The sequence below is a fragment of the Cydia amplana genome, chromosome 14 (genome assembly GCF_948474715.1).
Source record: "Cydia amplana chromosome 14, ilCydAmpl1.1, whole genome shotgun sequence".
NCBI lineage: Eukaryota > Metazoa > Arthropoda > Insecta > Lepidoptera > Tortricidae > Cydia > Cydia amplana.
This window is the reverse complement of record NC_086082.1, coordinates 14,972,708-14,995,266: the sequence shown is the minus strand read 5'-3', so window position 1 is coordinate 14,995,266 and position 22,559 is coordinate 14,972,708. Positions and strand designations below refer to the sequence as shown.

The 22,559-nt window shown below is 39.0% G+C and overlaps 1 protein-coding gene across 1 annotated transcript in view; it reads left to right on the top strand.

The window, feature by feature from the left end:
- Positions 1–22,559, top strand: part of LOC134654368 (sialin) — a 76,006-nt gene that overhangs the window by 22,456 nt on the left and 30,991 nt on the right. The window contains exons 2-4 of the mRNA XM_063509832.1: positions 4,211–4,383; positions 7,794–7,924; positions 12,545–12,747. Coding sequence (XP_063365902.1) covers positions 4,211–4,383; positions 7,794–7,924; positions 12,545–12,747 — 507 coding nt within the window. The remainder of the gene's footprint in view (positions 1–4,210; positions 4,384–7,793; positions 7,925–12,544; positions 12,748–22,559) is intronic.

Genomic DNA, 22,559 nt, shown 5'->3' with positions numbered 1-22,559 from the left:
TACCGATGAAACTGGGTAAGATAGTCATGGGAGAATTAACGGTCGACCGGATCGCGAACTCTCGGCTGTTGAAGCGGAACAATCGTCTGCCGCGAACATTGAAGTGAGACGGAGATATGGAAGTCGATAAAACGTTCTCTACAGTGAATCAGTACCCGCCATTTAGGGTAATTTAAATAGCTTGGATGATTTAATAATGGTTTTATTCCATACAATATTACATATACGTGGGAGATTTTTTGTTGTTACACTAACATGAGAAAGAGATTTGAGAAAGTGAAAAACAAACCCACTGTCCATTTTCTCGAAGCAACGAAAACATTTTCAAAACAAAAATGGTTAATAGTAATTAAATGGATTAATTTACGTGAGAGATTTTTTTGTAGGATATAGTAAATATACAGAGCTTAATTAACATGTAATTGTTATGTACACATAGTTGTTATTTTTATATAAAAAAATATTTTTAATAAAGAGAATTATTGGGAGCTGGTTTTGGTGTCAAGCTGGGAGAAAATATAAATACATAATGAGTATATGTTTGAGAACTGCATATTAAAAAATCTCGAGTGTCGGATTCATGTTTTGATATATTTTTTCTATTTTAATAATAGTTTGGATTTATTAAAACCATGTGACATATTTTGTGGAGATTTTTTTTTAAATATAGTATTTGCAACATAGGTTATCACATCTCAAAAAATCTCTAGTGTGAGAATTCATGTAGAGCTCTCATACATTATGAACTGTGCTGACCCGCCTATAATAGAAACTTGGGTGAGTCAGTACAATGTTGCAAAATGCGTGTTGTCAACTTCAACGCTCGAAGTAAATTGTGACCTCAAGGTAATTTAGGTGCGCGTTTACTAGGTTTATGGTTGTCCTTATGGCAAAATAGGTATGTACTATCCCTCCATACATCTTGCGCGACTTCAAGTATAGGTAATAATAGGTATACCTAGGTACCCATGGACTCGCGCGCATAACGCAACTCATGCTAGACGGTCAGATTTGAGCGAGATGACATATGATATGACATAAGAGGTTATGTCACGTGCGCGTGCAGCGTTGTAGTATTCAGATCATTATGAGAGACGGCACACCGCTTGCGTGACGTGTGCGTGTGCGGCTCCAACATTTTAGCGCACGCGCACGTGCACGTCACGCACACGCAAGCCGGTGTGCACAGGCCTTTATTAGTCCTGACCCCACGCGTTTGATGACCGTCGCGTCGCGTCGTACCGTAAAAGTAACATAATTACCCGCACATTCACAAATTTAAGAATGAAGTTTTTACCTACAATCAAATACAACTCCAAACACTAACAACAAAGGAACTTCCGCTGTAAACATCCAAATTGCATGTTAATTTCCGACTGTACTAACATCCCAAGTCATTCCAAATCTTATTACCAAGACACAAGGTCCATAAACAAAAATGTGCCATCTAAACGCCGCGGTCGGGTAGTTCGGCGACAAAGTGGGCGATCGATGCAATAGTGACAATGGTTTGACGTAACGTGCCCAAGCAAGCGAAGCTAACAGATTACTTGTTGCTAAGGAAGACGGCTTGCTTTTACTTGTTTAGTTAGAACGAGAGAGAACGTGACATTTGTATCGCTTATTGACGGGACGATTAGCCCTGAATGAATGCTTTTCGACCTTTTCTTGTCTGAAAGCCAGCGTAGGCTACACCCGGATGCCAGTTATGATCCGTCAGACGGATGTGTTTTGCAAAGTGGTTCTAATTCTAACTTTAATCTTTTGAATGATAATTGAACACTTGAAAAATAGACATTTGAAGTTCATAAAAGAGTCACACGTTGTCATTGCAAATCCATGCAGAGTTCGCTCGGTGCGCGGCAATTAGGCACAGATGTGTCAACGGACAAATTTTTCGTAGAATTAGCAATATGAGTTGTTAGTGCAGAAAATATAATCCTTTTAGTAATACGATGTGCATTCATTGTAATGTAATCATCTGCGCGCTGTCAGGCGCTAGAAAAACATTTATTGCTCATCATTTGACTCATTCAAGTATTCAAGTAGTTTATTTGCTTTCATGTTGTACATAAGATCTTATGAAATAAAAGTTTCAAACATGAGCCCCGTAAGGGCATGGCAATTCTTATAAGTAACTTAAGCTAACTTAAACTAATTCTTACATTAATTCTTACATTCTTAATATTGTTATTGTCATTTGATAACGATTAGATAATGTAATTGACACAGTTTTTAAACATCCGTTAAACATTGAACTTGATCTCTGTGGGATTCGCTATTTTTAAAATAAACGTTTTCCCACGATAGTCAATTTACGTAAGGAAGTTGGTGGTTGTGGCGAAGCGATGTCCATTTTTTATTTCTTATTGAATTGACTGTAATTACATAGTTAAAAAGCACATAATGCTGACTTCTTTAGCCAGTGACCCAAAATCTTGGCCTCTGACACAAGAGAACGCCACTCTGCCCTATTTTGCGACATTTCATTGGTACTCGGATGGCGGATAGGTATTTTAGGGCTTCGTTACTCCTGCGGTATAGTTTGTAGCTTTCTAGTAGAGCCCGAAGGCTTATCCTATTGTCTATTGTTCAGTAAAACCGCACGTGCTACTTACCTGCAAAAAAGGGTCCTAATTATTCTATTTGGCACCTGAGCGCGGGCTAGTCCAACGCTCAAAAAACCAGTGTAGGTGCGCTCTCCGATAACGCGCCTTTGTTACGCATCTCGATGACACATTTTAGACTGGTTCTGTAGCGTTCGACTAGCCGGCACTCAGTAACCGAAGTACCGATTTTTTATGCAGGTGGTTGTGGCCAGAGATGGGCAAAATTTATTCGAATGACGAATAACGAATAAGAATAACAAAATTTATCGCGAATGACGAATAAAAATGTCGGATGATTATTCTTATTTGAATAAATTATTCGTCGGATAATTTATCCGCGAATAATTTATTCGTCGAATGAATTGCCACGAATAATTTGTTTATTCGAATACCTTATTAACTTTTCACGGTTTAGAAAGTTTGGCAACTGTAATGTGCAATGCAACTACCTAAATAGTAACTGTAAATATAAATGCGTTGTGAGATTCGCTCTGAAGCAAACAACTGCTAAGAAAATTTGGTGTTCTCACTCTTTTATTATACAGTTATCTCTTTCTAGGTCAGGCCAGAAAGTTACTAACTTTGTGTGTGAGTAATTAATTGTTCACGCTAGTCCTTTTTTTTTTTTTTTTTTCATTTATTTAGGTAAACAAACAGCCACTACAAGTTATACTTATTACACTAATTACCATAATATCTACCATATGTGTGGCCCACGGCGCTTACCACTAATTAGTATGAATAATGTTCATTCAGAGCTAAACTAATCACCGTTAGTCTTAAGGGCTCCCGGTGTCAACGGTTTTTATTATACTACTTGGGCTTAGCTTTTAACCCTTAACAATTTTTAACTTCTGAACAAATATACATTAAAAGAACAAGTCATATGAAACGTGCTATTATTCGTGTTGTTTATTTGAATGGAATAAGCCAAAAAACTTAAATATTCTTCTTTCGAATGAAATAACGAATAAATCATTCGTCATTTGAAAAGTGTTCGAATGATTCATCCTCGGATGAATTATTCGCGAATGAATCACCCGCGAATGAATTATTCGCGAATGAATCATCCGCGAATAAAAAAGTCGTGAATTATTGTTTATTCGAATGATTATTCCGATAAAAGTTTATTCGAATGATGCCCATCTCTGGTTGTGGCACGTGGCACGAGCGGTTTTACTTAACAATAGACAATAGGATTAGCCTTCGGGCTCTATTAGAAAGCTACAAACTATATCTGGAACGCCAGAGGGCCTAGCCAAGATGATGATCGTACAGTTATGAACCGCAATTGTTGAGCCATTTTTAGAGTTCTAGCTAAAATGAGAATTCCATAGCGTAAGGTATTGAACAACCAATTTAGCTAGGACAATCGCGGTTCGCGATGGTACATCGGCAAACGCTAAACTAATAGAAAAAAAACGGAATGACAGATGCTACGAACAGTCACTGCATTATTTCCAGTTCCATACATTATTAAAGTTTCGATTGGCGTCTATCAACGATTGTCACCTTGGCTAGGCTCCCAGGGAGAGTTAATCTTAGTTATATTAATCTTACCAGTTTGGCTCCATTTTAAATCCATTTTCCTTTGTCCACAGGATGTCTAACATGCGTCCAAGTGTTAAACATTATGGTGCTCCTCGGCTTCATGCTGAATTACGCGCTACGAGTAAACCTGACCATCGCCATCGTCGAAATGATCATACCGACCACCAACACTACCAATGTTACCGACACGGTCAATGTTACCGACATGTTCAATGTTACTGAGGTAAGTTACGAGTGAACCTGACCATCGCCATCGTCGAAATGATCATACCGACCACCAACACTACCAATGTTACCGACACGGTCAATGTCGGTAAATGTTCAATGTTACTGCGGTAAGTTTCTTGCTGAACGCGCTGCGAGAGAACCTGTGGGGCTGTGGCCATCATCGAAATGATCACACGGGATTAACGCTACCAACGTCACCAACATGGCTAATGTTATCGATACGAGTATGTTCAATGTTACTGAGGTAAGTTTCTTGCTGAACGCGCTGCGAGAGAATCTATTGCCATCGTCGAAATGCTACTGCTAATGTTACCGACCCGGTCAATGTTACCGACATGTTCCATGTGACAGAAATAAGTACTTCTCATCTTTTTGATCAACTGATGCCTCATGGTTTCATAGAAAAGCATGCCTCTTAGTCCTAAAACAATTCCGTAAAATATTGTCTTGAAGTGACACTTTCAGACACAACAAAAATAATCTATGACCACTCTATGACGAATTCTGAAAAGGCACTTGAAATAGTACATTACTGCAGACGCCGGGAAAGAAGGGCTTGCCGGGTGAGTAGGTATAGCCGGCCGACCGTAGGGAGGCCGGATAGTGATACGAAGCCGGCAAGACCTTTTCACGGCTAGGCATGTATAGTGCTTTTCTCAAACATGCAATGAAATAAAAAAATACACCACTCAAAAAAAAAACAAATTTATAATCTTTATAATAAAAATCTAACTTCACAACAAAAGTTTTTTAATTTTCCTTCCAATCCCGCCATAATTGTTTTTTTTTACGGAAGTCGTCCGTATTTTGCGTGTGTTCGAATAGACCTTATTAGGGCCATTATACACAATCTGATAATAATAATCTCAATTTCTATAAATAAAATAAATGCAGAGGATTTTAAATATTGTCTATGGTCTCTGATGACTTACGTATAGACAAAATTTTAAATTTATTCATCAACACATTGAATCATACAGATTCGTATTCTTAATATCAGTACGTTCGTGTATAACAGGCGTTAACACGGATATTTTGGTCCGATAACGATTCGTTCACTAAAAATATAAAAAAAAAATATAATTCGGCTGTTTAGCCTGTTCATGGACACAGACCCCATGTTTACATTAGAATTAAAAAAAAATTACTTCCCGGCCTAGGCCTTCAATTTCGTATGAAATTCCTTTACAGTTCTCTGGAGTTGCTCCGCCCTAAACGTGATACTTCGAAGCCTGATATAACGCCCGGAGCGACGACATTTCAGTGCATGTTTGAGAAAAGGAGATTTACATTGTGTTAATAGGCTTTAAAAAACTGACATCATGTCTTGTGTAATGTAAGTATTTTCTAGGAAACGCATTTAAAGACAAGTATGTCATTTATCTGGCCACTTCTAAGTAAATAATTCTTAAGAGGAGTGTGTGTTTAAAAGGGCTTATTTCTTTATGAAAAACCATATAAAAATAAGTCTTTGGAAATACACTCCTCTGTTGTTAATAATTAGCCATAATTACCTTAATGTGTTTCTTTCTAAGTGTGTTAAAGATAAACTAATGTGAGTATGAAAATGAATTGTCAAAGTGTCAAACGGTTTCACGCCGAGGGTTCCGCTCGCTCGACCTCTTGGCCACCTGAGCAATAACCGCGAAAATCGAAGTTTGCAAATTGCGGGTATCTTTCTGTCACTCTTCTTACGCCTTCATTGGAGTAAAAGAGAAAGATCTCCCCAATTTGCGAATTATGATTTTCGCGGTAGGCCCCCTGGGCCGCACGGTTTTGGTAGAATTTTTTCAAGTGGTCTAGGCCAGCGGTCGGCAACCTTTTAGCAGCCAAGGGCCACATAGTAGGTAACGAAGTTGACTCGCGCCTCACTTTGTTAACATTTATGACTAGACTAGACATTGTCGTTTGTCAATATTACATACAAAATAGCCAGGGAGGCTCGCGGGCCACAAGTGACAGGTACACGGGCCGCGGGTTGCCGACCGCTGATCTAGGCGTTTGCTGTTCTGCGAATGCAGAAGACGCTGGTCGATTCCTGCCCTGTGGGCGCAGCATGGTTTCACTTTTATCGCTTGTCACTAGCCCGTCACTTTCGCACTTACATACTTGTTAGATCGTGACAGGCATGGTGACAAGCGATAAAAATGCGACCGTGCTACCGCCGCAGGGCACATTTTCATAAAATTAAAAACAATTTCATTTGTTTCCTAATAGAACAACAATTAGGTAAACATGTACTTTTCTGTTTTCAATTTCTATGTTTACATCAGTCGAACGACTCACTCGTTTCAGTTAGCAACAAGTTGATTCACATCTCAACTAGGTTAACTGTTCATGACTCAGAGTTGACTAATTTAATGAATATTCACACGAGAGACATCTAATAAGATGTGGGTGCATTGTTCATTCAAGGATAAATATACCTTATTAGTTATTACTATGCAATAAGATACAAATTTGTACTTATATATATCTATCTAATCTAATACCTTTAAACGAGCAATTCTTGTTTATTTATTTATTTATTTATATATATATATTTCGGGGATCTCGGAAACGGCTCTAACGATTTCGATGAAATTTGCTATACGGGGGTTTTCGGGGGCGAAAAATCGATCTAGCTAGGTCTTATCTCTGGGAAAACGCGCATTTTCGAGTTTGTATATGTTTTCCGAGCGAAGCTCGGTCACCCAGATATTATCTGTAAAACATGCACCTCATAATGCTACATGTATAATGAGGTTTTACAGTTCATCTAACCTTAGTTACAATGGGAGGGTCAAAAACAGAAATATCAAGGAAAACTGGTTACAGATATTCATACCTTGAACTAGCTTTTGATAGGTAGGTAGTTCAGAAATCAAGGTGCCGATTCTTTCATCAATAATTTTTTTTTCTATTGGAAAGAAATGTGCAACAAACTATCGTCTCCACATTGTCTTGCGTTGCCGGTGTGCACAAATCTGGAAGACAAGTTCCAGTCAGTATGTTATTATTATTATGTCGTATGGCTTTACAGAAATGAAATACATATTTACAATTTAATATCTAAATGGAGTAGCCAATCCCTTGCTTCCGGTGTGATTGCTAACAAGTCCTGCATGCTTCCGGTCAGTCAGTATGTAAATAAGTACAACTGATTAAAAATACTTCAACATGCATCAGTACGAGACGTAGGTTTAATTATCCAAGTCTTTTGAGCGTCGGCGTCTAGTTAACGCTATGGAAAATATTGTTGAAATGTTGCGCAAGAAGCAGCCATTGACTAGACGCCGTTGCTCGGAAGACGCTTACCGTGTCTCTAAAAGTTTTGGTGGTCCTCATTTAAGACTATCGCTACGAAAACTAAAAAAAAATACGAGTAACTGAGCAGCATTGTAATACCTACCACTTTTTTTGCAGCATCCGCACAGAGAGCAGACCCGTTACCAATGGGACACGACACAGAAGAACATGCTTCTCGGCTGCTTCTTCTGGGGTTACGTGCTGACAGAACTACCGGGAGGGCGGCTTGCTGAAATCATCGGGGCCAGGTGAGCATCTATTCTTGTTCACGAGGGCTGATTAGGATGCCTTCCAAGTGAGACGGAGATGAAAGGAGACGTGACGTTCCAACCCACATCTCTTCTTGGCTCCGCTGGTTTAAAACCAATGATTTTGGTTGATTCCCGCGCGTCTCTTCTCATCTCTGCACAGCTCTGCTTTAGTAGCAAGGTAGACTTAAGCAACCAACAGATGTGGTCCGCAGTTAGAACCGTATGTCTTTGCTTTTTGATAAATAGGTTACCTGATACGTCTCTTACTCCAGCGCAGTTTTTTCCTCTAATACCTAATGCGACTACCCACTACAATTCCGAGAATGATTTGCAAGTAAAATAATGTCTAAAAAGTTTGCACTTTGACCCATAGGATAGGTATTAAATTACGAGAAAAATCGTTGTTTTGGCCTACATGAGGTCATGTAGCTGTGTTGACTGCATCCTGCGGAATTTTGCGGTATTTTGGTTAGTAATCGTAGGTCCCTACCTACCTCCTCCTATAGTCGTACCTATAGTGCCGGCATACCAAATTGTATGATCTCAGTCGCATATTTAGGTTACGTAACTATCTTTCTTCTTTGTCGTATCCTCATGACTTACGAATGTACGACTGTTGACACTCTTCGCCAATGCTCTCCAAGCCATCTTGTTCCGATGTATGCTAGGCTGTAATGTGGCTTGAATCACTGACTTTATTTTGTCCGCCCATTGGCCATACATCTATCCCTACCAGGCGTGGCTCACTCCGCGATTTCGTCGCGTCCCTACAAGTACCTAAATGTACATGCGGCCCACACCAATTTTGGTGGATAGCCATAGTAGTTGCCGCGTACCGCTACGGAACGGGGGCGCCTGCTCGCGCTTGGCATATCTGTCGTAATAGACGCGTTTTGTTAGAGAGTGAATCTCTGTACCTAGTACTATTATTTATTCTGTGTCCCTACGCCTACGCTTCCTTGTTATGCGGCCAGTGGTCATGAAATTTCTCCAGACTAATCCTGTTCTGCTCGGATGTCCGAAGAAACTAAGTACGCATTGGGTACGTGCAAACAGTGGAGAGCCCCATTTTGATAAGTATAACTATAATTTGTATGTAATTTGGAATAAACACGAAACTTTCCTAATGTTATTAGGTCAGGTTTCCGTTCGGAATATTTTCAAATCATCGTCACTACGGGTCCATTGTCTATTGACACGGCCCGATTGTTGGACCACCCAATTGCATATGATAATTACGTCAAGGAATAAATTAGCTATCGATTCTATTCGGGATTTCCAACTGGGTTCCGAACTAACTTTATGTAATCGTGTAACCACGTAGCAAAGTCACTAGTTTTAGTTTTAAATTGTACCTCTCGCTTATAGAAAATCGAATGGAAAATTTCTCTGTTTTTCTGAATTACTGATGATGAATACTTAGTCTTTTTGCTTCATTTTCAAGCAAAAACAGTGGTTTCCCACCGTCATTAGCTTTTTCTATATCCCAGACAGTGAAACAAAAAGTGCATTTAACCGAAAATCGAGTTCGTTGACCGCCCGTGAAACACCTAATTCATAACTTTTAACAACAACTTAAGATCTAAATCTAATTCCAACCTTACTTAGTCCTCTGAAAGTCTAGATTTATTTGCACAACAAAATCATGCTGTGCAAAACGAAGTTAACCCTTGAAATGCGAATTATGGCCCCGCCACTCGGTTTCGTGGAAGCCGGGGCATTGGCATTTGGCATTGGCAGTGCAATTATCATCGATTACTGAGGGCTGTCAGTCATGACGGTATAGTCACAGTCACGGGTTGACTGTTGACCGGTTTGGATTAGCGTATGGGTACTTTTAAAGGTGTTTTAAAGGTTCTTTTCCACTGAGACGGACATGAGAGATGTGCGGGAATTAACATTTCAATGTATCTATTGGTGGATTCCCGCTCGTCTCTTCTCATCTACGATCATCTTTGTAAGGCAGACTTTTATCAGATAAAGAGGTTTGCAGCAAAATAGCGTTAAGTCTCTGAAGAATTTCAGATAATCACCAATAACAGGAACCTTATTCCATAAAGAGCCCATCAACGTGCACACTAGCGCCACTGCTAAATAATCTTGATTATTTTTTGACGAAATATATTTAAAAAAAGGGGGCCGCTACGTACTGTATCTTGTATTAAAGTACCTTTTGAATATATCAAACTAGTTTATATGTTGCTGGATTCGTCAATCTATGCGTCCAAACTTAAAACGGCCGTTTTTGTTTTGAGTTCGTAGATTGACGAATCCAGCAACATAGAAACCAGTTTGATTATGTTTGAACTAGTATGATTGAAGGTTTGAAAGTGCTATCAATGAGAAATGATCATCATCATTAACTGTCAGCATATTTAGGTCATACCCTACATTCAGACTTGGCAAGCTCAGTTTCTACAAATGACATTATGAATCTACATTGACGCCGAACTTTCTAGAACCAATAGAGGGGTCAGAAAGTCAACGAGCTTATTTCTATATCATATGTACCGACTTGTATGATAATTGATTCCAATGAGATAAAGATAGGTACCTACTTGATGCGCACACGCACAATGCTTCGTTTGTGATCGTTGATTTAATTGACTAGTTTGATTTATGTTGTCATGTTGACAGTCATTTAGGTCATATTATGGTTGCTAACGTCATACGAGTCAATTGAATGTAATACTTGTAATATGTTTATGATTTTACGCTCAGGGGCTCGTCTTTTCTTCTGTGAGATGGTGTTTAGTGTAGGTATAGTATGTATGAATAGAAAAAATGACAGGAGTTCGACGGGAACCGGATTTATTGTCGAAACTGACGCGGAAGGTTCGGTTTTGATCTAGTTTCGGCCGAAACCGCATCACCTTCAGCTGAAGCATGATTTTATGCCAAAAACCTACGAGGAATTGCCGCCAGCATCCTTGGTACAATGCCTCAAGTCTATTTTAGATTTAAAGTAGTACCCCTTTATAATATATCTGTAGTAGGTACCATCCAGTTAGAATCATCCTCACATGAAGGTGTGTCAAGTGATTCATTGTCAATTACTTACTCTAATAAAACAATAAAATACCGCTATCTTCTGATAATGAATCGTATATGTAATTATTAATTAGTTTAGTAGGCATTCTAGCTTACGAATTGATAGTTTTCTTGAACTTATATGGGGCATTATCTATGAAAAGGGACCTTATTGTCGATGGCGCTTACGCCGCACAGGGTCGCGCGGCATTGTATTTATATCGGAGTATCGTTAATAATGGCGTAAGCGCCATCGACAATAAGGTCCCTTTTCATAGATAACGTCACATATTATAAATTGTTCTCTAGTCCCTGCTATCAGTGGGGCAGTCCAATGATGGAAAAAACCCGACCAATGACAAAAACATGACGAAATACATAACTTGTTACTTCCACGGCTGAAATCCAATAAAACTATTTAAAGGAGTCTGCAATTTGACTGGAATAGTGTTCCTAGGTGGTTCCTTCCTGATGGAACACACCTCAAAACGAACTCAAAAACTCAAAACGAAGAACTTACTTAATAGTATGTGAGGTACCTTATTTGATTTTAATTGGCATGCTGAAACATCAGAAATCAGAAAATCGGTTAATCAGTGACATAAAGTAAATAGTAACAGACGAACAGACAGAGTTTTTCGCCACCTTTCGCATCACCCGGAAACTTTGTCTCCTATTAGCTAAGTCTTGCAAATGGAGTCTGAGGGACGGTACTTTTTAGTTATAACTATCAGTAACGTAACAATAGCGATTTCGTTAAAGAGTCATATTAGTAACAATTACAACACACCTGGTAAAACACCAGTTGTCATCAACATTGTCCAAAAGACACGTAAATCATAATTCACAAAAATAATTTATATGTTCTTTATGATCTTGGTAACTTACCATTAAGTTTATACGTATAACTCTCTGAACCATTAGTCTGAATCATGTTTGATAATGCTACTGAAAACCCGTGGAACATTCCAATCGCCCGCATCGCTTATCGCGTCGTGTGTCACTCGTAAAATGTTTGCGTGTTTTTTATGAAAGCGATGTAGGTGGTCAATATTGTTACTGGTTAGTTGCACGCAGCATTTGGTGTTGCTATGCGCAAAATGAAGAAAGGAGTTTAGCTGGGACAGTTGGGACATTGTTTGACGATGAGTTAGCGACTTTTTCGAGAAAAGTATTAGGTGTAGTTACTCCACTGGGTCAAAGTTCAACTGGAAAGGGTCCTAGTTAAACAAGATAAGAGCCCTGACAGAGTAACAAATTGATTCATACGGAACTTATCTATTGTTTGAATATTTGATCGCCTATTAGGAAAACACGGAATCGGAAGCAAAGATTTATTTAGGCTGCCTTTCCGTTGAAGCGGAGATGGTTGATTCCTCTCATCTATACGCTCCTCTGCCTCAGTGGAAATGCAGCCTTTCGTCGCCAAAACAGCATAAGGTAGAGGTCCGAGTGCTCTTCACTGTCCAAATACATATCATCTTTTAAAAACTTAAGTAGAGGTGACAGGATAAGTAAGTTCGGGCTCTAGAAAGTTTACCTTAGTTGGTTATCTGCTTCAAAACTAATACAATAATTTGTTTACAGACGAGTATTCGGCTACAGCACCCTACTAGCCAGCATCCTCACCCTCCTAAGCCCTGCTGCTGCTGCTACGGGCTTTGGATGGATTGTCGCCCTTCGAGTCCTCTTAGGCTTTCTACTAGGAGCTACATGGCCAGCCATCCTGCCTATGGCTTCTAAGTGGATTCCACCAATGGACAGATCCAAGTTCATGTCGAATATGATGGGTAAGTCATAATTCTTTATCGTATTACAGGCCAGAATTCTCATCCTTCTATGTCATGGGGCTGCCGCAGTATTGGACGCTACATGGACTTCTAAATAAATCCCGCTAATGGACAGTTCCAAGTTCATCTCAAACATGATGGGTAATTAATTGTTCAGCAACAGTAAGTATAAACAATTGGGCAGTGTTGTAGCTCTCCTAAGCCCTGGTGCCGTCGCTGGCGTCGCTGCCGGCTTCAATCAAAATACAATTTTTAAAAACAATTGCCAAGCACACGAGCACATGCCGAGCACATGAACCTTAGGCTTTGTTACAGCGTTCATTTAAATAAATAGGGCTGTATTATTAACGGAACAATGTAGTGCGGTTTCTCAGTGTTAAAAATAGCTAACCACACATTTGATGCGTCATTAATACAATCCCAACGCAGTTAGCAACTAATCAAACTACGTTGCAAGATGAGTGACATCAACTGTGCTGTGGACTGTGGACAGCTTGCGGTTTCCGTTTAATGGTCGATAATATTAAATGTGGGCGTAACTGATAATATTAAATACGCTGATTGAATCCTGTCCGTTCATTCCAAGAAACTGACGCGTCAGTCATGCAACTGTAAAACTTGTAATGAATTAGAAGAATCTTATAATCCAGCAGTCTTATTATGTCGTAGTTAATGAAACAAAAACTTCCCTGATTCTAATAGCTTTGTGTTAGGCTAAGGTCTCTTTCTGTTTGATTCGAAACAATATGAAACAGAAAATGAAAATAACAATATCCGTAGGTGTAGTGTAGGTACCTACATATAAAAACATACCATGTACTGTTCCGTTCTTTTCTTCTGACAAGACACAACTTTTGTTTCCAAGTCATAAAGAACTATGACTTCATTCGGTAATTAGTTGATTCTTCACGTGTTTGTATAGTTAACTAACTTTTGCGTATTCAATGTCAGGAGTCAAAGACGACGGATCAATTAAGATGATGAATGATCTATTAACAGGATGACGTGAATTATTCCATTGCGAAATGAAAACAGACAATTTAAGTCGCCAATTGATAATTGTTCGCAATTCTAATAATTTTTGCCTTGACCGCGGGTCTTTATCGAAATAACAATCGATCGACGTCAGCGGTTGTATTTCCTGAAGGCTGGCGAGCATTCGCCTCATCCAATCTTGTAAACACCCGTATACACACACGCCGTTGTGCCAAAGAGCTGGAACCCACGAGTTAATCGTCGCACAAGAAAGGTTTCGATCTTTTAGTTGAATTTCCTCTGACCAAAATTTGTCTTTGAGAACAGCTTTCAACCGAGGACTTCAGGAACTACAGTAGGGTTAGGGTTCTTCAAGAGGGGTTTAGGAAATGACTTCGCAACGCTCATTTATTTTGACTTCCTTGGAATTGCAAGCAATTGTAGCATATGTTAGGCCTAAAAATCTAGAAATCACGCTTTATCTGGCTCACCAAAGGCAAAATACCTCTAAGCATTACGAATAACGGTCTAATTGCGCTTGCGTTTGAATTGTTATCGCGTTCGAAAGTGGCATGGCGGCGTGGAGGCGCGCGCAGGCGTGGTCGCTGACGTCACGGCGTTCGCGCGCGCTGATTGGCCGGCTATAGTTGACCGCGCGATTTAACCCTGCAACAGTTGCTAAGCGGTGTTCCGAGAAACTGCGGGCTATTTTAACCGCACGTGTTACATTACAAGGTTATGACGGGATTTTGTTCCCAGTGTGGGTGGGTCGAAAACCGATCTGTCGTTGACGTTGTTTTATTCTAGATTATTTTTAGGGTTCCGTACCAAAAAGGTTATTTGCGACTCTGTTCACTCTGTCCGTCTGTCTGTCACATCGCTAAATATGTCGAGAACTACTTAAGCTATCGATTTGAAATTTGGAATAGTCATGAATAAGGCTAACCCAGACGCATTAAAATTGTTATTAGGGTTCCGTATTTTTTTACTTGGTGCGATATCCGTCGTCTGATTCGCAGTAATACGTAGTATTAGTTAGGCACAAAAGGGGAAATGTCTCGTATTTTCAGTTAGAAGTAAATATAATTACTTAGATAGTAACCACAGTGTGGCGTTACATTGTTAAACTGAAGGCACGTGTAACTCAGTACAACACGTACCTAGTGTGACGGATAATGAGATAACATGCTTGACTCACCTGCTGTCCTAATCGATTCTATAATTGCTTATAACTGTTTAATGTCTGAGTATTATGCTTTATTGAAATATGAATGCAATATGAAATTAAAAGCGTTTACTAGCGGAAGAGCCTCTGACACAAAATTGGCCTTCTAGAGTCTAGCTAGACAATAACACAAGTAGAATTTATCATACCAATAGCTTGTAATAAATATTAATACCTATCTATATCTAGTGTCTTTGCCTATAGGGCTGCGTCTTTACCTGTTACTGAGAGAACCTCGGCATGACTGCGGGCGTTTACTCAGCATAAAATATAATCGGCGGTTTTGGTTATAAAACCTATTCTTTTCTAGACAAATTGGCCCTGACAGGGTTTCAAGCCTTGGTCAAACGGCTGGTAGACGTCACCTGGGATAAAAGAGCTGGCAGCTTCCTCTCAAACGAATAAACATATAATGCGATTCTGCGAAGAAATGCTGCCAGCATCCTCAGTATCATACCACATCCTATTTTGGAATAAGATTTACTTTATTACTTTATAATTTTTCGGTGCCAAGCTCCCTCGATTTCCAATACAAAATGAACACACCTAGCGTGTTCTTGACAGTGAATGTGTTAAAAACGTACGTTGCACGTTGCGTAGAGAATCAAATTCTACATTTGTTTAAGGAATTTGTCCTACGTCAAGCACATGTTTCAAATTGGCAAGAAACAAGATGCGACATGCAGGTTCTGCCAGGAGTCAGAGGAGACTGCAATGCACATTCTCTGTTCCTGTGGACCACTAATGTCAAAAAGAAGTACCTACTTAGGGCGGCATGTATTGCAACCCTATGAGGTACAGAACGTTACGGCCCAAAGCATCTGTAATTTTCTGGATGCAACGGGCATTAGTAATGAACTTTAAAGGGCCGTCACAATAGATCAATACTTGGTCGACGTGACACTCAAAGGCCCGATACCACCCCAATAATAATAAATAAAATACGTCAAGTGTTTTGTATGACTAACAACAGCTGTCGGGACGCTTGTCTAAGCATGCTTAACATTTTATGACCAATCTGACTTTCAAATAACCCCACACACTATTACAATGACAAAGATCTCGTGACAATAGTCCTTCTTTGCATAATTATTACTGGCGATGCCTAGTCATAGAACATTCTGGAAGTAACGGATAGACAAGTTCCTTATGTCAATGAGGAAGTTTTTGCGAATTTAAATAACAATATATCTCCGTTGAAAGGTACAGGCTATTAGTTGTTTAGAAAATAAAACTGGGATAAGGAATCATTTCCATCAAAGTATGTATACCCAAGGGAAATGAATGAAACGATAGTTTTAACTTCAAGTAGCCTATCAAGCTTCCTTAAGATCGCTCATTTTAAAGACCCATCTACGAAAATGACTTTAAATAATGAATTCTGTAAATAATTCAAAGAAAAAATCTTTACTGGCTATGTATAACTTTAGACTTAAAAATTTAGGGATGTACCAAAATTATGGATTTATAAGTGACAGAAAAACAGGGCAAAAAGTAATAAATAGCACATATTTTCATAAGCTTTTTACCTATTTTACCCAAATTTTTATTTAGGGTGCTTACGAAAACTTGTGTTTGAAATTATTGACCTTGTGGTCGCTTTTTTATGTCCGATTGTGCGGTTGCCGTATGAAATATAAACTTAGGATTTTTTTATTTAATTGTTTAGCGTTACTATATGATAAATAGCGCGACGAAAGGGTAAAACGATTGTTTTTTAGTGCATTTGAACCGAACTTAGACCAAACTAATGATCTGGCCGACTAGCCGACTAGTCGGCCGACTAATCGGCCATCCGAGCGCCGTTTAGTCGGCTAGTCGGCCAAATCAATAGTCGGTACATCACTATTAAAAATGTAAGCCTCTTAATTACAATTTGCTTTTGTATGATTTGCATTTTGTAAATGTACCTATACATATTTGTGTTTGCCATCATCACATATATACGTTACCACTGCTCTCTTTCGACAAAGAAGCTTTATAGATGCATAATCTGATGCAACGAAGGCCCGATAATAATGACGATTGAGTGGCGTAGTACTTGTTTACAGATTTATAACGGAAATATACAAGGCAAATGTTTCTTATCTTAGTACGGTTTGATCGGCATATCGGCGTCTTCAGAATCAGATACCTATATATTTGTAAACTTTGACTCATATCATAGGTCTAATCAATTTTGCTATACCTACTTACAACAGTATGATATCACTAGCAGTGATGGACGTAGCAGGTACAATCGTAGTAAACATGATATAATATCACAGTAATGCCTTTGTGAGTCGGTAATAGTTAAAATAATTATAGTTAAATAATAGTGATAACAAATTTATGTCAGTGGTCAGTGACGTACTTACAATACAATACAAATACTCTTTTACTACAAATGCTTACTGTCCAATTACTGTCAAAAAATTCCACAATATCATAGACATTGCGTCAATAGATAAATTTCATTACAATAGCTCTTTAAACGTCATCTATTGTGCTACAATAGGAGTAAAGGCTTGGCCAGACACAGAGCGCGACGCAGCGACGCGTCCGCGCCGCGCGACCGCGGCACATGCTAACAGGTTACCGACGTCAAACAGACTGCGTCCCGCCGGTATCACGCCCCGCTTCTGTCGCGCCCCGCGCCGCGCTGCGCCGCGCGGACGCGGCGGGACGCGGCGGGCCGCCGCGTCGCGCTGGGTCACATCAGTCGGATCGGACGTTAGGCAGCGAGCGGTGGCGCGCGGCCGCGCCGCGTTCGCGCGCGCGATGAGGGCGTGTTGAGAACGCGGTCCGCGCGCGCCCTGTTTGAACAGTCATCGCGTCGGCATCACGCGGCGCGGACGCGGCGCTGCGTCGCGCTCTGTGTCTGGCCAAGCCTTAAAGACCAGCAAATCTCACCATAAAAACACGGGTCCCTAATCTCTATTGTTTCCCATAAAGTTTTAAGTCACAATGTATTGTTTGTCCGCATTTTCGTTAGTCATAATTTGGTTTTTCTCAGAAACGCATAACTTTTCAGGATTAATTGCCATAAAACAAACCTAACCTATCTATAGGATAACGAAACCTTACGAAAACCCTGAAACGTTAAGGTTTCAGAATTATGACTAATGATAATCTGACAATCATTAGTATCATTACATTATGACTTTCAATAATTATGTCAAACAAAGGGATCCGTACAAGCACCGACCTTGTCACCGAAGTAGGTCTAGGCGTATTTAAGGAAGATTATTCGCATGCATTATCTTTCCATCTCCTTCGGCGTGCGTGCGAATTAGTTTATAAGGAAACAGCCTTCGCATTGAGCGTGAAATTTAGCTGGTTCCTTGATTTACTGTCAAAATGCTTGTACTTGGGTGTTACTTTGTATGCTGTGCTGTTGGTGGTGAAGGTCTCCAGAATTCCTGAGGATACGTTGTACAGATACTATTAGGAAACAACTTAAGGATGACTCACGTTAGACCGGGCCGTGTACGCTTCCGGCGCTTACTTTTCTATGATAGATGACCGTCACGTGATGCTTTCCATAGGAAACGAAGCTCCAGAAGCTCCGGCCCGGACATGGCCCGGTCTAACGTGATCAATCCTTTAAAGCAAGTTTTTAAGGACATACGGTGAAATTGCGCTTTTAAGGTACAGAATTAGGGAACTCTATCAACAGCAAATTAAAAAAACCGGCCAAGTGCGAGTCGGACTCGCGCACGGAGGGTACCGCACCATCAACAAAAAATAGAGCAAAAAAATCGTGTTTGTTGTATGGGAGCCCCCCTTTAATATTTATTTTATTTTATTTTTAGTTTTGTTGTTACAGCGGCAACAGAGATACATCATTTGTGAAAATTTCAACCGTCTAGCTATCACGGTTCATGAGATACAGCCTGGTGACAGACGGACGGACGGACGGACAGCGAAGTCTTAGTAATAGGGTCCCGTTTTTTACCCTTTGGGTACGGAACCCTAATAATGCCCTAATACTTAATATTTGAAGTCAGTTCGTACTTAGTTGTGCTTTGGTATCATATTGTGTACTGTGTATTATTACATAATTATAGTACTTTTAAGAGGCCGAAAAACATAAATTCGTATAATTTAGGAGTTTATTTCATTAAATAATCGCTACATTGATTTCAAACTAAATAAGTTAAAGAACTTTTACCTAATTTTTTACTAATAAATAACGTCATGTTTAAATATGCGCGGAAACATGTTAATTTACCGCAAAATTCAACATTTCCGGTGGTTATTAAAATTTGTGGATATTCGAATGGATTTAATTACTCAATTATAAACTATTGAAGGCCTACACTGAGAATGTTACATTCTATTCTTATGTTTACTCACTAGAATCGTTATTGTATCAAACGTTTATTTTATTATGGTCGTTTTGTCCTTTATGAGGAACTATACTTGTAATGTATCTCGGTCGAATCTAAAACTAAACTACTTTACCAATCTTTTCCGTAAACTAACGTTATATAGGTGATCTCATTAACACTATAGGATTATGTAAAATTTTGCTAGGTATTGAGATAAAACATTTTGGCAGTCCTTCAGAGGTCGGCATTCGTCCACATTTGAAATGTTGCACATGTTCTAAATAAAAAAAAAATATAACCGCTTGACTTTTCACTCGTCGCGTCGTTTTTAATTTGATTCAGCTCAGAATACATTTGCGGCGCTGACCTGAATCTAATTCTCTAAATTTTCTACAAAAAATATAGGACACACTCAAGTCGGGCACTAAGTAGATTGTATCGTAAATTGTAGCCAATGTTGACGTTTGCATGCCCTCCCATTCCGAAGGCCGTATAATTCTTTTTAAATCGATATCATAGATGGCGCTATATGTCACAATCGGCGATAACGAAATTTTTATCTTACAGATTAAGATGTATTAAGAGACATTTAAAGTGTCATAAATTAAAAACATTATAAATGAAATACAAACATTAATAACAACACGAATTCAATGCATTAATTTTCAAAATTTGAAATCACAATTATATCGCGACTGACTACGTTATGAACAACAGCGCAGGACAGTTATGTGGAGCTGTCGAAGTAATATTGAATATTGTCACTAGATGGAGCCACCACGGTTCTAATATGTGGAGTTTGATTTAGAATAATTACATTTGAGTTATGAATTACGAAATTTAGTACATAATGTAAAAAAAATAGATCGGTCAATAAACATGCCTACTCTAAATGAGTACCTATTTTTTTTTAAAGTAGGCCTGACGTTAAAATATAAATTAAAAAAACTCGTAAGCCGATGTTTTTCAAAAGAAATGAATGCTTTGTTTTTAAACACAATGCAAGTTTTTATTTCGCTTGATGTCCAAGTCAAACGCACATTTTACTCCTTTATTGACCGACGCGTTTGCAAAGGTCTCCGTTTTAACTCGGGCCAAATTTCGTTTGAGGAGAACGTTCTCCTCGGTTTAATTCTCAACCGATTCTCATCAAATTTTGTGACCAGATTCTAGGATAAAATAGTTTTTTTTTTTCAATGTGATTATTTCAAAATTGCGGAAACAAATATGTAGTCGTATCAATATTATAAGAGCATTTCTTTTCTTTTTGAGATATATTTACAGTGCTTGGCAAAAATGTAGAAATGTTGTAATGGTATAGGCGGTATTTAGATGTAGGTTTTTACTCGAAAATAAGTAGCCAAATTTCGTCAAATTGGCTAAGTGCTATCATGGCGCAGTTTACAAACAGTTGCTTTGATGCATGGAGGTTCCAAGTTCGAACCCCAGTAAAGTGCGCTGCTAACTTTTTGTAAATGTTTACACTTATATTATTGTATTATGTATTATTATTTGTGCAAAGCACGGGTTAAACGTATTCGTTTCATTTTTCCAATCTTTTATTAAACTTTTTGTTAATTTAGTTTTTCTAAATAATTCTAAACGGCGTACCCATATATTTTTTATTCAGTTTTAAGCTATGCTCGCGAGGTCTACAGTTTATTAATTTCCTTGTTGTAAACGACGATCGGCTTAAACCGCGAAAATCGAAGTTTGTAAACTTCATGAGGTAGAACAAACTAAATTGACAGCGATTTTGATAACACAGACTATGCAAGTGTTCTTTTAATTACATAATCTAATAGAAGTTTGATGTTTAAAATAATCTCTGTCACTCGAATTACAACTTAATGTGAGTAAAAGAGCCCAAAATTTGCAATATTCGGTGTTCGCGGGTCGCGGGGCCTGCCTAGTCGAATTTTTGTTGACGGACAAACTCCGACAATGACTGCACTCATGACTACGACGGGAAGTATGGGGGTGGTCATGATTTGGTCATGGACTGGCCACAATGTGACATGCGAGTTACCCTTGAAAAAAATGCTACCTAGGTGTTCGTATTTCCAATGCAAGGTCATGACCACCATGACTGGTCAAAAGTCGATGTTTCGCTTCTAAAGTGCGCGTTTGCAAACTTGAATTGACAATACGGTGTGTTATATCTATAGGTTTGTATTTATTTTTAATTTAATACGAGTACTTATGTCCTCAATCGCTCCAGCGTCTCAAGGCCGCACAGCGACGTGCACACGCACACTCGGATTAAGTACTAATTGTAAGGTGCGTCTGTGTGCTTACGAAAACTACCATACAACTAGGTACATAGGCGTGAACGAACGCGACAGTCATTCGTGCCGTCCTCTTCTTCTTTCTAATAGGAGCGACAGGGACAGCATGCACGGTTTGAAACTTCTAACAGTTCTAACCATGTTAATAAAAGAGGGACGGGCATACGGGCAATATATCTCGCCGCGAGATACTGTCGTGCCTAATGCCTATCATGGGCTAGCCCGGCTGTAAATATTTGTTTTTAGTGCAAATATTTCCTTTTTGTATTTTAAAATACTACAAAATAAATCGTGTTACTGCCGTTTGTACGAGAATGTAAATTTTTAACATGAAATAAATGTTTAATAAATAAATAAATATTATAGGGACATTCTTACACAAATTGACTAACGATACAAATGTGTAATATACAATTAATACTTAAATACATAGAAAATATCCATAACTCAAGAACAAATATCTGTCTCATTATATAAATAAATTACACTTTATTTTCAATATAAAAAAATCGATCGAGTAGGTAATTCAAGGTCACTTTTTTGTAACGTTGTGGACCTGCTACTTACGGGTTAAACACCCTGACCATGGAAACCGGCATACCCTTATTATTTTCCCTCCTCTTTTTTATTTCCGAGACTTGGTGCGCGACTGACACTATCAATAGCTGGCGCGCTCGAGTAACATTTTTAATAACTAATCCGTTTTGTATATATGTTTTCTTAGGTACAGTCAGCAGCAGAAGTTGCTAAGCGGGCGAGGCGTTCATAATTACCTTGACGCGCTCTTATTCACTTAACAATAAAGTCGCGTCAAGATTATTTTGAACACCTCGCCCGCTTAGCAACTATTGCTGCTGACTGTACATGATAGGACAAGTACGGCTACCATTAATTGACATTTGACTTTTACGCCACCGACTGCGTGAACTCGATCGCACCAATACATCAATGCGAGTGCGAGCGAGATAGACTGCGATCGACTTCATGCAGTCGCTAGCATACCTAAACATC